The sequence below is a fragment of the Aquarana catesbeiana genome, linkage group LG04 (genome assembly GCF_042186555.1).
Source record: "Aquarana catesbeiana isolate 2022-GZ linkage group LG04, ASM4218655v1, whole genome shotgun sequence".
Classification (NCBI taxonomy): Eukaryota; Metazoa; Chordata; class Amphibia; order Anura; family Ranidae; genus Aquarana; species Aquarana catesbeiana.
In genome coordinates, this window is record NC_133327.1 from 395,454,603 (window position 1) to 395,471,151 (window position 16,549).

The 16,549-nt window shown below is 39.9% G+C and overlaps 1 protein-coding gene across 1 annotated transcript in view; it reads right to left on the reverse strand.

Annotated features, from left to right (window-relative positions):
- Window positions 1-16,549, reverse strand: part of LOC141141258 (uncharacterized) — a 191,424-nt gene that overhangs the window by 23,825 nt on the left and 151,050 nt on the right. Inside the window, exons 44-50 of the mRNA XM_073628938.1 lie at window positions 13,728-13,781; window positions 12,730-12,795; window positions 12,359-12,424; window positions 12,122-12,187; window positions 11,373-11,438; window positions 10,691-10,756; window positions 1,307-1,372 (exon numbers count right to left, since the gene is read on the reverse strand). Coding sequence (XP_073485039.1) covers window positions 1,307-1,372; window positions 10,691-10,756; window positions 11,373-11,438; window positions 12,122-12,187; window positions 12,359-12,424; window positions 12,730-12,795; window positions 13,728-13,781 — 450 coding nt within the window. The remainder of the gene's footprint in view (window positions 1-1,306; window positions 1,373-10,690; window positions 10,757-11,372; window positions 11,439-12,121; window positions 12,188-12,358; window positions 12,425-12,729; window positions 12,796-13,727; window positions 13,782-16,549) is intronic.

The window sequence follows — 16,549 nt, forward strand, 5'->3', positions numbered from 1 at the left end:
TGTTCACAGGTACACTTATTACTTCCCTAATTCTACCCCACTACTAAAGATAAGGTTACTAAACATTTTTTTAATGCCCACTTTACCCCAGCCTGATTCCCTTGCAAATGCTACGTTCACCATTATCCTACACTGTATAACTCACATCTTCAATTTCTCACTCTCTTCTGGCATCTTCTCCAACTTTCTAAAATGCTAACTAGTCACATAAAAAGCCACCCCACCAATCTAAACAGCTTATGCCCCATCTACTTTCTCCCCTTTTCCTCCAAACTCTTTGGACGTCTGGTCTAAAACTGACTGAGAGACTTTCTCACTTCATCAGTCTCCACAGGCATCACTCTTTTACTAGCAGACATATCAGCCTAAATGTCACACCATTTCCTCAAGCTCAATCTATCCAAAACCAAGCTCATAATATTTTCTCCCCTATGAGCCTCTTCCCCTGACTTCTCTGTCAAGATTGATGACACAACTATCAACCTGTCCCCACATGCCATGGTACTAGGTGTTATGCTGGACTTTGAACTATCCTTTCGGCCTCACATCCAATCACTGTCCAAAACTTGCTGCCTCAACCTACACAACATGTCCAAAATATGCCTTTTCCTAACCAATAACACCACAAAGCTTCTAATTCACTCCTAAGCATCTCTCACCTCTACCACTGCAACTCCCTCCTCATTGGCTTATCTTTACATAGGCTATCCTCTCTTTAGTCCATCATTAATGCTGCTGCCAGACTCATCCACCTCACCAACCATTCAGTTTCTGCTACTCCTCTCTGCATTCCTTCCATTGGCTTCTGCTCACTCAACGAATTCAATTCAAAATACTAACAACAACTTATTATGCCCCCAGCTATATCACTAACCTAGTCTCAAAATACCAACAAGAGCATTCTCTTTGTTCCTTCCTCCAGCTCCCTCATCACCTCCTCCCATGCTCGTCTCCAGGACTTTTTCCAATTCTCTCCCATCCTACGGAACCCCAACCTGTCCGACTGTCTCCTACTCTAGCTACTTTTAGATGATCCCTGAAAACACTTCTCTGCAGAGAAGCCTATTTTGCCTCTACCTAACAATTGTACTTTTATTTTCTCATTCAGCTCATCCCCCACAGTTATTACCTTTTGTATCACTTGACCTTCCCTCTTAGATTGTAAGCTCTAATGAGCAGGGAACTTTAATTCCTCCTGTATGGAATTGTATTGTAACTGTACTGTCTGCCCTTACAATGTAAAGTGCTGCACAAACTGTTGGCATTATTTATCTCCTGTATAATAATAATAATAATATAAAATTACCTTCTCTCAGCTTGCTAAACTTGTTAACCCCTTCATTGAAGCCATGCTGGACGTAAATAACAATATCTGTGGAACAGAACAGTAGACAAAAAAAACAATATGACTAAAAAAGATTACATAAATATCAGTACGATACATGTTAACATTAACATATCACATTATTGCTTCAATTTAAAAAGTACCTTTTACTTGCCATGTGTAAAAAGAACATCTTCCAATCTCCCAAGAGTCCTAAAGCCTTTGATAAGTGTCCTAAAGCCTTGGTAGCATAAATCACCCGATCAGTAGCAACCAGGAGGGGTATGGGTGCTTCACATCATTGAAGATGAAAGATTATACAATGTTCCAACTTACAGTATCTCACGAAAGTGAGTACACCCCTCACATTTTTGTAAATATTTTATTATATCTTTTCATGTGACAACACTGAAGAAATGACACTTTGCTACAATGTAAAGTAGTGAGTGTACATCTTGTATAACAATGTGCATTTGCTGTCCCCTCAAAATAACTCAACACACAGCCATTAATGTCTAAATTGCTAGCAAGAAAAGTGAGTACACCTCCAAGTGAAAATGTCCAAATTGGGACCAGTTAGCCATTTTCCCTCCCTGGTGTCATGTAACTTGTTAGTGTTACAAGGTTTCAGGTGTGAATGGGGAGCAGGTGTGTTAAATTATGTGTTATCACTCTCACTCTCTCATACTGGTCACTGGAAGTTCAACATGTCACCTCATGGCAAAGAACTCTCTAAGTATCTGAAAAAAAGAAATGTTGCTCTACATAAAGATGGCCTAGGCTATACGAAGATTGCCAAGACCCTGAAATTGAGCTGCAGCACAGTGGCCAAGACCATACAGCAGTTTAACAGGACAGGTTCCACTCAAAACAGGCCTCACCATGGTCGACCAAAGAGGTTGAGTGCACATGCTCAGAGTCATATACAGAGGTTGTCTTTGAGAAATAGATGTATGAGTGCTGTCAGCATTGCTGCAGAGGTTGAAGGGGTGGGAGGTCAGCCTGTCAGGGCTCAGACCATACGCCACACACTGCATCGAATTGGTCTGCATGGCTGTTGTCCCAGAAGGAAGCCTCTTCTAAAGATGATGCACAAGAAAGCCCACAAACAGTTTGCTGAAGACAAGCAGACTAAGGACATGGATTACTGGAACCATGTCCTGTGGTCTGATGAGACCAAGATAAACTTATTTGGTTCAGATGCTGTCAAGCGTGTGTGGCGGCAACCAGGTGAGGAATACAAAGACAAGTGTGTCTTGCCTACAGTTAAGCATGGTGGTGGGAGTGTCATGGTCTTGGGCTGCATGAGTGCTGCTAGCACTGGGGAGCTACAGTTCATTGATGGAACCATGAATGCCAACATGTGCTGCAACATATTGAAGCAGGATCCCCTCCCTTCAGAGACTGGGCTGCAGGGCAGTATTCCAACATGATAACGACCCCAAACACACCTCCAAGATGACCACTGCCTTGCTAAAGAAGCTGAGGGTAAAGGTTATGGACTAGCCAAGCATATCTCCAGAACTAAACCCTATTGAGCATTTGTGGGGCATCCTCACACGCAAGGTGGAGGAGCGCAAGGTCTCCAACATCCACCAGCTCCGTGATGTTGTCATGGAGGAGTAGAAGAGGACAACCTGTGAAGCTCTGGTGAGCTCCATGCCCAAGTGGGTTAAGGCAGTGCTGGAAAATAATGGTGGCCACACAAAATATTGACATTTTGGGCCCAATTTGGACATTTTCACTTAGGGGTGTACTCACTTTTGATGCCAGTGGTTTAGACATTAATGGCTGTATGTAGAGTTATTTTGAGGGGACAGCAAATTTACACTGTTATACAAGGTGTACACTCACTACATTGTAGCAAAGTGTAATTTCTTCAGCGTTGTCACATAAAAAGATTAGATACTGTATATGTACACTATGAATATATATATATATATATATATATATATATATATATATATATATATATTTTTTTTTTTTTTTAAATAACATCAAACTCCAGTCAATTTTTTTTTTTGTTTCCTTTCAGGACACAGATTGCAATTAAAACACATTTTGTAAAATTAAATTGGGAGGGTTATTCTCTTTTGCAGGTTATTAGACATGCGCAGGACGAAAAAATTAGTTTAGTTTTAGATAAATTCGTTATGTTACTAATTTAGTTTTGTTATGGAATTCGTTTCGTTTTGGAATTCGTTTCGTTTTGGAATTCGTTTCGTTTAGTTTCATTCTCGGTAGATTTTGTTTCGTTTTCGTAAAAATTTGTTCCATTTATTAATTTTCTCAACAAAATCCAACTTCTCAGAATGATTCAAATTCAGATCGGTCGAATAACGTTTGACCAATTTGAATTCTGCGTGAAAAATAGCTGGTTGTTAACCACTTGCTGATCGCTGCATGTTGATATACATCAGCACAATGACAGCGGTGGGCAAATGGGCGTACCTGTACGTCCCCTTTAATTGGAGGGGCTAGTGGGCGCTTGCTTGCGCTGCGTACATCGTGACCATGCCCACGGCTTCCACAGACTCGATGTCCGCCAGTGTTCCAAGATTGTGTCACGGAGCCGCAGAACAGGGAGATGCCTATGTAAACAAAGCATTTCCCCGTTCTGCCTAGAGACTAGGGATGAGCCGAACACCCCCTGTTCGGTTCGCACCAGAAAATGCAAACAGGCAAAAAATTTGGTCGAACACGCGAACACCGTCTATGGGACACGAACATGAATAATCAAAAGTGCTAATTTTAAAGGCTTATATGCAAGTTATTGTCATAAAAAGTGTTTGGGGACCTGGGTCCTGCACCAGGGGATATGGATCAATGCAAAAAAAAGTCTTAAAAACGGCTGTTTTTTCAGGAGCAGTGATTTTATTAATGCATAAAGTGAAACATTAAAAGTGTAATATTCCTTTAAATGTCATACCTGGGGGGTGTCTATAGTATGCCTGTAAAGGGGCGCATGTTTCCTGTGTTTAGAACAGTCTGACAGCAAAATGACATTTCAAAGGAAAAAAAGTCATTTAAAACTACTAGCGGCTATTAATGAATTGCCGGTCTGACAATACACGTAAAAGTTCATTGATAAAACGGCATGGGAATTCCCCGCAGGGGAACCCCGAACCAAAATTTAAAAAAAAATGACGTGGGGGTCCCCCTAAATTCCATACCAGGCCCTTCAGGTCTGGTATGGATATTAAGGGGAACCCCGGCCAAAATTTAAAAAAAAAATGGCGTGGGGTCCCCCTCAAAATCTATACCAGACCCTTCAGGTCTGGTATGGATTTTAAGGGGAACCCCGCGCCAAAATTTTTTAAAAAATGGCGTGGGTCTCCCCAAAAATCAGACCCTTATCCAAGCACGCAACCTGGCAGACCACAGGAAAAGAGGGGGGATAAGAGAGCGCCCCCCCTCCTGAACCGTACCAGGCCACATGCCCTCAACATTGGGAGGGTGCTTTTTGGTAGCCCCCCGCCTGCAGACCCCCACAACCACTGGGCAAAGGTTTTGAGGATGAGGCCCTTGTCCCCATCAACATGGGGATAGGGTGTTTTGGGGGGCTACCCCAAAGCACCCTCCCAATGTTGAGGGCATGTGGCCTGGTACGGTTCAGGAGGGGGGGCGCTCGCTCGTCCCCCCCTCTTTTCCTGCAGCCTGCCAGGTTGCGTGCTCGGATAAAGGTATGGTATGGATTTTTGGGGAGACCCCACGGGAAACATGCGCCCCTTTACAGGCATACTATAGACACCCCCCAGGTATGAAATTTAAAGGGATATTACACTTTTATTGTTTCACTTTAAGCATTATTAAAATCACTGCTCCTGAAAAAACGGACGTTTTTAAAACTTTTTTTTTTGCATTGATCCATGTCCCCTGGGGCAGGACCCAGGTCCCCAAACACTTTTTATGACAATAACTTGTATATAAGCCTTTAAAATTAGCACTTTTGATTTCTCCCATAGACTTTTAAAGGGTGTTCCGCAGCTTTCAAATTTGCCACGAACACCCCAAATTGTTCACTGTTCAGCGAACTGGCGAACAGCCGATGTTCGAGTCGAACATGAGTTCGACTCGAACTCGAAGCTCATCCCTACTAGTGACATGACAGGAATCTACTGCTCCCTGTCATCGGGAGCAGTGATCGCTGTCATGTCAGTGGTAGCCCATCCCCCCACAGTTAGAATCACTCCCTAGGACACACTCAACCCCTTGATCACCCCCTAGCGTTTAACCCCTTCCCTGCCAGTGTCATTTACACAGTAATCAGTGCATTTTTATAGCACTGATCGCTGTATAAATGACAATGGTCCCAAAATAGTGTAAAAAGTGTCTGATGTGACTGCCATAATGTCGCAGTCATGATAAAAATCACAGATCGCCGCCATTACTAATAAATAAAAAATGAATAATAAAAATGGCATAAATCTATCCCCTATTTTGTAGACGCTATAACTTTTGCGCAAACCAATCAATGTACGCTTATTGCGATTTCTTTACCAAAAATATTTAGAAGAATACTAATCGACCTAAACTGAGGAAAAAATTATTTTTTATATATATCTTTGGGAGATATTTATTATAGCAAAAAGAAAAAAATATTGATTTTTTTTTTAAATTGTCACTCTTTTTTGTTTCTAGCGCAAAAAATAAAAACTGCAGAGATTATCAAATGCCACCAAAAGAAAGCTCTATTTGTGGGAAAAAAAATGACATACATTTTGGTGTAACATTGCACGGCCGAGCAATTGTCAGTTAAAGCGACGCAGTGCCGAATCGCAAAAAGTGCTCTGGTCAGGAAGGGGGTAAAATCTTCCGGGGCTGAAGAGGTTAAACAGCGAGCCAGGAAGCCGGCCACCTGGATCCTTAACAACTGATGAATCATCATCTGTCAGTGTACTTCCCGCCGGCAATACAAAAATGTAAAAAAATGGGGTTCCCCTCAAAATCCATAACAGACCCTTATCTGAGCATGCAGCCTGGCAGGTCAGGAAGGGGGGGGACAAGCGAGCACCCCACTCCTGAACCATACCAGGCCACATGCCCTCAACATGGGGGGTTGGGTACTCTGGGGCCCACCCCCCACCCCAAAGTACCTTGTCCCCACAACAAAGGCCTTATCCCCACAACTGTGGCCAGTGGTTGTTGGGGTCTGCGGGCAGAGGGCTTATCAGAATCTGGAAGCCTCCTTTAACAATGGGCCCCAGATCCCAGCCCTCCTAAGTGAATAAATATTGGATACATAGTACCCCTACGCATTCACCAAAAAAAATAAAAAAGTAAGAAAAACACAGAGACAGTTTTTGACAATTTCTTTATAAAAAAAAAAAAAGTGCCCCCGATGTAAATCCATCGTCAATGATGCTTCCCACTGCACCCAAAGTAAAAATCACTCTTGCCAACATGGAGGCTGTCTACTACTGCTGGCACAACCCCCCTTGCGACTTCACGGATCGGTGCATGCTGGGTCGACAACGTCACAAGGGAGCGGTGCAACCAGTGACCTTGCCAGGTGGCCCCGCCCTCCCCTATAAAAGAACTGTCAAATGAAGAAGCCTGCAGTAGGCAGACAACCTCCATGTCAGTGAGAGCAATTTTTTTGTTCTTTTTCAAGTGCGTCAGGCAGCGTGATTGAAGATGGATTTACATCCGGGAACATTGTTTTTTGATTTTTTTAATAAAGGAACTATCAAAAACTGTCTCTGTGTATATATTACTTTTTGATACTTTTTTTGATGAATGGGTAGGAGTACTATGTACCCGATACCCATTCACATGGGGGGTGGGATTTGGGGGGCTCCTTGTTGAAGGGGGGCTACCAGATTCTGATAAGCCCTCTGCCCACAGACCCCCACAACCACCGGCCATGGTTGTGGGGATGAGGCCCTTGTCCCCATCAACATGGGGACAAGGTGCTTTGGGGTGGGGGGCAGAGCCTCCCCGCTCCAAAGCACCCATCCCACCCATGTTGAGGGCATGTGGCCTGGTATTGTTCAGGGGGGCCCTGGCTTGTCCCCCCTTTCCTGACCTGCCGAGCTGCATGCTGCATATCCCTTTCCTGACCTGCTGGGCTGCATGCTCAGTTAAGTGTCTGGTACGGATTTGGGGGACCCCACGCCATTTCATTTACAGGAGTGGAGGAGGAGACCTTAACCCTTTTGCTGCAGGTCCGTATGTTGTACAGACCTAACGGCGGGGGGTATTGCACACCCCGCTGCAGACACCAGGATTGTGTGTGAAACTGACAGGAAGCCTCCTGCCTGTCAGATGAGAGCATTTGGGTGGTGTCGCTGTCGCCTGATTGCTCTCACACACCCCCGGTACCGGTGCCCCCCCTCGCGTGGTCCCGCCATGCTTATTGGGCTCCGCTTGCCCATCGGCGGGCCCGGGACAGTCATGGTGGGTGTCAGCATGTACGGGGAAGGAGAAGAACAGATACACATCCTCTCTCCTCCCCTTCTTGCAGTGACCCGGAAAGCGATGTCTTTGACGTCAATTCCGTGTCGCGTTCTCTGTGTCTCTTTCTCGTTTTGCCGAGAAAGGATGCTTTGAAATGGGATCTGCATTGCAAAACATTCAGTGGAATACAGGGGAGACATGCAGGATCTTTTAGACCCTGCATATTTTAATAAAGAGATCCTGTCACCTAATAATCATCACATAGGGGACTGTTTAAGTAAAAATAAGTAAAAAAAAAAATTTATTTTTTTGCAAAAAAAGTTACATCAAGCCCATAAAATCCCCCCCAAAATTTTTGGAGCCCCCCCCACCCCCACATATACACACGCACAAACATAAACGCATGCGTCGGGGCGCCTACATGTGAAAACCTTGATTGCGATACACTTGTTACATATCGCAGCGTACGCCATAATGAGAGCAATAATTCTAGAAACCTGCTCCGTAACACTAAATTGATACCTATAGGGGGCCTTTAAAGCATTGCCTATAGAAAATATAGGGTACTGAAGTTTGACCCCATTTTACAGACGCAAAAAAGTTTTTAAGGTTTGGCATATTGGGTATCTATTTACTCAGTGTAACTTTGTCTTTTATATTTTACCACAAATTTGGATAATGTATTGCGTTTGTTTTCCCTAAAATTCACGTTCGTGTGTTTTTTACTGAAATATTGCCTTTCCTAGACCTTTGCGGTAATATCGCGTGACATAAAAAATTGGAACTACCGCTATTTTACTCTCTAGGGTGTCTGCTTTCAGAAAATATATAATGTTTGGGGTTTTGTCAGCAAAAGGGTTAAAGTGAAACTTTACCTTTTGGGTAAAGCCCTGCTTTAAGTTACACAATTTTTTGCTAGCTGTTTATCAAATTTTAATTTTTAAAAGAAAAATACATTCAAATTGTTCACACAAACCCAATTCTTCTTAATTAATGCCATTACTGTGTGTGCATTAACAATAATTTGAATGTGTTTTCTACTGAAAAACACATTTACTATTTACTGTGTCAAGTAAATAGATGCCAAATATGTCACGCTTCAAAACTGTGCACAAAACACTGATAAACATCGATATGCTCCAAAATTCTCCACGGGTTTTGTTTTTAAGCCTTTACAACACACCAAGTTTACAATAAATGGCGGTCTCCAGCATGTGTGAAAATATTAGATATGTCTTGAACAATCTGCATTTATGTATGCACGTGTATCTTGGACTGCGTATGTGTTTTAAATTTTTTACATGTATTTTATTACAGGTACTTATATAGTGCTGTCAATTTATGCAGCACTTTACACACATGTTGTTGTACATTTGCATCAGTCCCTGCTCTCAAGGAGCATACAATCTAAGGTTTTTGAATGTTTTATGTTATTTTTACACTTATTTTTCACCTTTTTCACATAATTGTATTGCTATCACAAAGGGGCTAACTTAATGATGTGATAGCATTACTGATGTACAGGTTGTTTTTAATGAGACATCAGGGGTCTTTTAGGTAGAGTACAGGGAGTCCTTGATTTTCTCCTATCCAGAGGTGGTAGATCCATTATCCCAGAAGTGCTAAGACCTGAGAATTTCTGGGATCACATTACTGAGAGGGAGATCAAGGAATTAATCGTTCTCTCATTTCCTTGTTGACCATTTACTGTAGAACGTAATGCTAGGGGCCCTGGGCTTCCAGTAGGAGTGAAAGGACCTGGGAACCACGGCAGGGGGAAAGGAGGGGTGCAGGATATATAGAAGGAATTGGTTGGCTGTTTATCCCCCAAATATTTTCAAAGTATGTTAAAAAGTAGAGTTGTAAGAACAATTTTTAACAATTTAAAAACAACCATGCAGTGTTGTGTACATTTTCACCAGCGAAATGGTTTTAAATCTAACTCCAGCTATATTATTTTTACTTTTATTAGAAATTGTTGTCCTCCTTCCCTTTCTTCACTTTTCTTTATTGGTACTGTATGTCATTTTTTTTTCAAAAAATGTATGTCATTTTTTAAACTTTTTGTAGTTCTGCTAAAATGAAAAATAAAAAAAATTAAGGAAATGAAAAAAATGCCTTTTAGCATTGGTAAAACATTGGTTTTCATGTCTGCATGAGAAGACCCAGACAAATAGGCTGTTCACTTTTCAAGATAAATTGCACTTTGCAACAGAATTTTTCCCAGAGTTTAGTGAATGAGGTGAAAATGTTAACTTCTATTATCCAATCATGTGCACGCAAAAGTGCTGTTTTCTTGCACATGATTGGTTATGTTTTGCTAGCACTGAAATTCCCAGTCTGCTTCCAAAATGAAGAGAGAAGAGAGCTGACACGGCCAGCAGTGGAGCTGTTGGTTACAAACACACTCCCTTTATCCTGTCTAGCACATATGGAGACCGGTCTTTTGTTGCAGGTAATTTATTTGTGTTCTTCACTTGCTGGTACCCAGAGAGGATCAGAGACCCCTGACTTGACAAGGCATAGTCATAAAATCCCCACTTGTGTACACTCTATGCTGTGCTGTTCTGTTCATTGTACTCCATATTGTAAAAAGGTTGGGGGTCAATTCAACAGCCTTGTCTAAGTCCCTTTTGGCCCTTCTTGGGCTCTGGTCCAGAGTGTGCAAATATTCCAAAGGTTTCTTCTTATTACATGTTGTGTTGATAAAAGTTAATTAGAGTAAACCAGCAGCAGGATATTGGGAGATGTTCCTTGTCCAAGTGGCACTTCACATGAGCCAGTCACATGAGCCAGTTACATGAGCCAGTTACTTGAGCCAGTTACATGAGAATTTAAGGCATAAGAAGAAGAAAAGGTCACTTGTGAAAACAGTACATATTTGTAGATATTCATGCAATTATATTTGACTTTATATTGTATTAATAAATACCCAGTGCTTTTCTGTATATTTAATTGTGTAATTACCTTTTCCAAAATGAGTGCTTCTTTCAACCCAATCACTGAAGAGACTGCTGAAGTATTCAACAAGGTCTGAGGGAATACAGACAGAATTGTCACATTAAGTGCATAAGGGAGAGGTAAAGAGAATGGGGGGGAGGGGGGGGGGGGGTTATCTGATATCTATTATACAATTATATTATAATAATATTATCTTTATATTGGATTTAAATTACTTGACATAGGTAGCAACACAAAAAGTAGGACTGGGAAAAAAGTCATTGATATCATAGTCATAAAATCCCCACTTGTGTACCACTCTATGCTGTGCTGTTCTGTTCATTGTACACCATATTGTGAAAAAGTTGGGGGTCAGTTCAACAGCCTTGTCTAGGTCCCTTTTGGCCCTTATTGGGCTCTAGTCCAGAGTGTGCAAATATTACAAAGGTTTCTTCTGATTACATGTTGCGTTAATAAAAGCTAATTTGATTAAACCAGCAGCAGGATATTGGGAAATGTTTCTTGTCCAGGTGGCACTTCACATGAGCCAGTCACATCAGCCAGTTACATGAGAATTTAAGGCATAAGAAGAAGAAAAGTTCACTTGTAAAAACAGTACATATTTGTAGCTATTCATGCAATTATATTTGACTTTATATTGTATTAATAAATACCCAATGCTCTTTTGTATCTTTAATTGTGTAATTACCTTTTCCAAAATGAGTGCTTCTTTCAACCCAATCACTGAAGAGACTGCTGAAGTATTCAACAAGGTCTGAGGGAATACAGACATAATTGTCACATGCAGTGCATAAGGGAGAGGTAAAGAGAATGGGGGAGGGAGGATTATCTGTTATCTATTATACAATTATTATATTATAATAATATTATCTTTATTTTGGATTTAAATTAATTGACATAGGTAGCAACACAAAAAGTAGGACTGGGAAAAAAATCATTGATATCTGACTTCTCAATCATTATTGCACTCATATAATCGTGCTGAATAAAACAGCATAAAACATTTCTATATCGCCTATTTAACTGTGATATGGCTTTTCCTGCTGTATTTAAAAGCTCCAGGCAGGCTGTAAAAAAGCAAATAGTTCTGTCAAGCTGAAATACTTATGTTAGTATGGCTAAGATGTAAAACATGTACAATGGAATCTTTTACAGATTGGCAGGTATATATGCAATTGGAAGCACTAGAAATAGTTGTAAATATAGTCATTACTAAACAGAGCTAAAGCAATATATTGAATTTGCAATGGATAACGCACTTATTGAACTAACATGGATTATGGCTGTAGCTCTGGAACAAGATTAGGTAGCAACGTTAGCTATTACATATAGTCTGCCCTAAACCGTTTAAAAACCTATAAGAATTCTGTGTAGGTTCTGAAGAAGGTCCAAGTGATATGTGACTGAATATTTTGAATGCCTGAATTACTTAGTTACCTTCTCGGAACTGTTTAAGTCTATTTAAGCTGTCATAGAAGAATCTCTGGGCAAAGTCAACGAGACCTAAAGAGCCAAAAATAAAGTTCTGTTTTGGCATTCAGCACCATGGTAGGCAATTTACACTACGGTAGCCACGCTTGAACATATAAAGCAATTATTAGCTTGAGCAGACATTTTAGCTGGATTGGATTTTAAGCAAAAGCCAGGCATAGCCATAAAATAGGTTGGCAATACCTTCTCCAAACTCAGTAATTCTATTGAGCCCTTTATAGAAATGGCCCTGGAGGTATTGAAGTATATCTGAATAAATGAAAAAAAAGTATGTGCATGTTTGTCAACAGTAACAGTACTGTAAATCAGTTCAGACCATTATAAATTTGTAACCAATATAGAGCAAACAGTAATTTAGTCTAGAGGAAAAACTCACATGACAGTTTAAATGGGTCTTATGTATTAACATGTTCTTATTAAGAACTGGAATTATTTCTCCTTGTCTACCAATCAGCATTAGATTTTCTTCGAAAGCCTGAATAAGATTGGCTGTGGCAAAATAGATAAGAACAAACTGATACATAGAGGAAAGGAGGGGACTTGCATATTATTACCTTCTTTTTTCTGATTAACTATATCAAAGCCATCATAGAAGACACCTTGGGTATACTGGAAAACACCTGAAATAAGAACAGATGAAATGTTAGCCTTTTCATAATAAAACACTGATAATAATTTTTATCATATTCATTACGAATTGTCTTTAGCTTTCTAAACTTAGACTGAGCCAGGGATAAAATCCACAGCATAGTGTACATTTTAAATTTTAAATGGAATCTGTAATAGAGAGACATTTTTTTATTAAGTATGATTTAATATGATTCATGTGTTTTTCAAAATATGTTAATATTTTATTATCTCTGTTTAAAAAAAAATAAATGATAAAAATCCATTTAGAATGGGTGCCTCAATAAATATGTATTATGCAAAATGGTATACTATTTTTGTAGACAGAACAGCAGTACAGTCTACAGTATACCTGTACTACAAAACCTGTACTAATAAGCCAATCTGGTGACCTTTTATCAGCAGTTGATGTCTAAGCAGTGCACATAGACTGCTCAGCTTCCTTTCAGATATTGCTCACCGCCTGCTAGTAGCTATTGGTAATTGTGGAATAACAATACATAATCTCTCATAATTGCTAAATATGCCTCTTCCCCTTCAAAGAAAAATAGAAAAAAAAATCAAATACATTTTATTAGTTTCAACAAATAAAGCATATTAAAAAAATGTAAGATTTTACTAGAAGCATTTCAAGATACACTCTCCATATATGCGCAAACAGTGACTGCATTCTAAAGGAATTGTATTGTAGTTTCTGGTGATTTGTGAGTTTTTTTTGTTTTAATTTTAACTATCCATACTCAAAGTATCTGTTTGATTTGCTTTGTAACTAACATTTTTAGTGTGAACATTAAAACAGGTTAACCGAAGTGTGCTATCTATCTATCTATCTATCTATCTATCTATCTATCTATCTATCTATCTATCTATCTATCTATCTATCTATCTATCTATCTATCTATCTATCGAGGGATCCTAATCATACCTTCTCCAAATTCAGTCACTGTGTTAATCCCACTCTGGAAGTAATCAACAGAATCTAAAGAATCATAGAAACAGATTTTGTGTTTGAAAACAGGATGTGATATTTATTTCTACAGCTTTTACATATTTCACAAAGTGGGTACTTTCTCACAGCGCTATGCAGTACATACAAATAAATAATTAATACAAAATTAAACAATAAACAAGTCCGTGGTGAATATTAGGTGTATTCCCAGTTCCCAAATCATACACTTCAAAGTCTCTCTTGGTTATCCTTTGTAAAGTGCTCAGTGCATAGCATTAATAAAGTGACCAGCATTAATAAACTCAAAAAAGTGCTCTGTGCCCCCTCTGATGTTCCCGCACTCACAAGAAGAAAAGGACCCCTTGCATGTAGCATGAAAGTCAAACACGCTTTAGTTCTTGTGGAATGGTATTCCTCTTTGCGCACTGGATGCCTGGGACCTGCCCAGGGTTACACTGAGATTCCCAGCCTGTGAAGCCAGGAAGGTGAGCCTAGCATTCGGACTGCGAATTCTACAACTGTTGATGCCAGTATACTTACCTAATTACCATTACCTTGGTAAGAGAGAGAGAGGAGTCTGGAGAAGTCAATATATCATGATGTCAATAGGGATGGACTTTGGGTTTGTGTTGCACATGGGTGTGGAAAAATAGCTAACTAATGCGGGCATTCATTTGCATAGCAACTGACTATCATAATTGTATTTCCTAGCCTCTGAACTTAAGTCAGGTGGCTAAGAATAACTGGGGCTATTTTTATAGCAGCCTGATGGGAAATGTCATTTAATGGTAATTTAAAACCATTGCTACCTTGTAAATGTCAGTGCTGTAAAAAAAAAAACAAAAAAAAACAAAACACTGCTCCTGGCTAAATTTATTTTTCCTAAACATTCTTTGCACAGGTACATGTCCCCCTCCATGATACTTTTTTACAACCCTTTGCCTATTAGCCTAGAAAATTGGCATTTTTGATTTGACAGATTCAGCTCAAACGGATTTCAGTCTGGTTCAGAATATTTTTTAAGTTTTTTTTTTCTTTTTTTCCACATGTGTGACCGTTTTCGGGGAGGTAGGTTTCAACTTTGCAGTTCAATATTCACCCGACTCGTTATTCACATCATAGTGGCATATATTAAATGTGTTTTTTTTTTTCTCCTCTTCCTTTCCTTTCCTTTCTTTCTTCTTTCTCTTTTCCCCATGTAAACAAGTTTATAGTCTAGTCTTTTGCCATAATTACATATATCGCTAAAAAAAGAAAGAAAGAAAAAAAAAAAGAAAAAATCTACATTGCTTACGATCCGAACCATCTTGAGACCCCCCTTTATTAGTGGCACGTGAAGCGAATCCAATACCAAGCTTATCTAAACCTCCCTCCCTTCCCCCCAATTCTACCCCAAATCCCCCAAACCCCCCCGAAGTCCTATATATTGTTCCACCATGGGCCTCAAAGCCTGCCGGTTCAACTCCGCTCATGTACTCCACTCATGTTGCTTTTTACCGATCTCTAGCTGAGTGAAGGGTCAAACCATATAAACCTTTTAGATTCCTAACATCTCTGCTGATCTTATTGAACTTTTAAAATCTAGCCAGCCCCTCCATTTTTCCTCGAATTCCTCCATTTCTGCTCCCTCGGTATACCTCAGGTATTCGAGAATTTGGATTTCGTTTGTTTTATCATACCAATCTTATAATGTTGGACAGTTTCTTTCCTGCCAATGTCTAGGTATGAGACTTTTGGCTGCATTCAGAAATTGTGGTAAAAGTGTTCTCAAATATGACTCGGTTGACATTCTAAAACCGTGAAATAAACACGCCAATGGATCATCGGGGACCGCTATATGGGTTATCTCACTGATGATTTTCCTAATCTCACCCCAGAATTTTTTCATTTCTGGGCATTGCCACCAGATGTGTGCCATTGTTCCAAGCTCTTTGCATCCCCTCCAGCAATATTGCGAGGTTTCGCTCTGATACTTAGATGCTCTATCTGGGGTAATATACCATCTTGCCAAACATTTGTAGTTTAGCTCGGACACCTTATAGTTTACTGATGTGATGTGAACTCACTTTAGTAAGATCGTAGCCTCTGTGAGTTTTGATTCTAATTCAATCTCCCACTTTTGAATGAATGCCGGAATTTCTATTCCCTTCAAATCTATCAACACCTTGTAAATCCTAAAAATCCCCTTCTTCCCTGCTTTATCGACACACAATTTCTCTAAGGGCTGCAAGTTATCCACCGATCTAATGGGCTGGGGAAGTGTTTTGATGAAATGTTTTAATTGGGAGTATCGCCATCTATTGATGGCTATAAGGTCGCTTTTGTTTTTTAATTCCTGAAAAGAACAAAGTTTACCCCGTTCCATCACATCCTTTAGTTGTGCTTCTTCTTGCAAAATCCATCTCCCGCTCAAAACCTCCATGCCTGGTGCAAAAAATTCAGTATCCTTCAGAGGGATTAAAGGGGTGTTATACTCCCACTTCTCCCTTTTATACAAATTATCCCAAACTTTTAAAGTGTATCTAGTGATAATATGTGTCTCGGAACTGAGTTTCCTAAAGGGTGGAGGAATCCAAATTACTTTACTCATGTTTACTTTACTAATCGTGTTATCCATTTTCACCCAATGCTTTTCCTTATTACTTTTTGCCCATTCTATAATTCGTGATAAAATAATTACCTCGTGATAGCATCTTATATCTGGTGCCCCCCAACCCCCACTCTCCTTGTCTTTAACCAGTGTTGAAAAACTTATACGTGGGTTTTTCCTTCTCCAAATAAATTTTAGAAAAATTGAA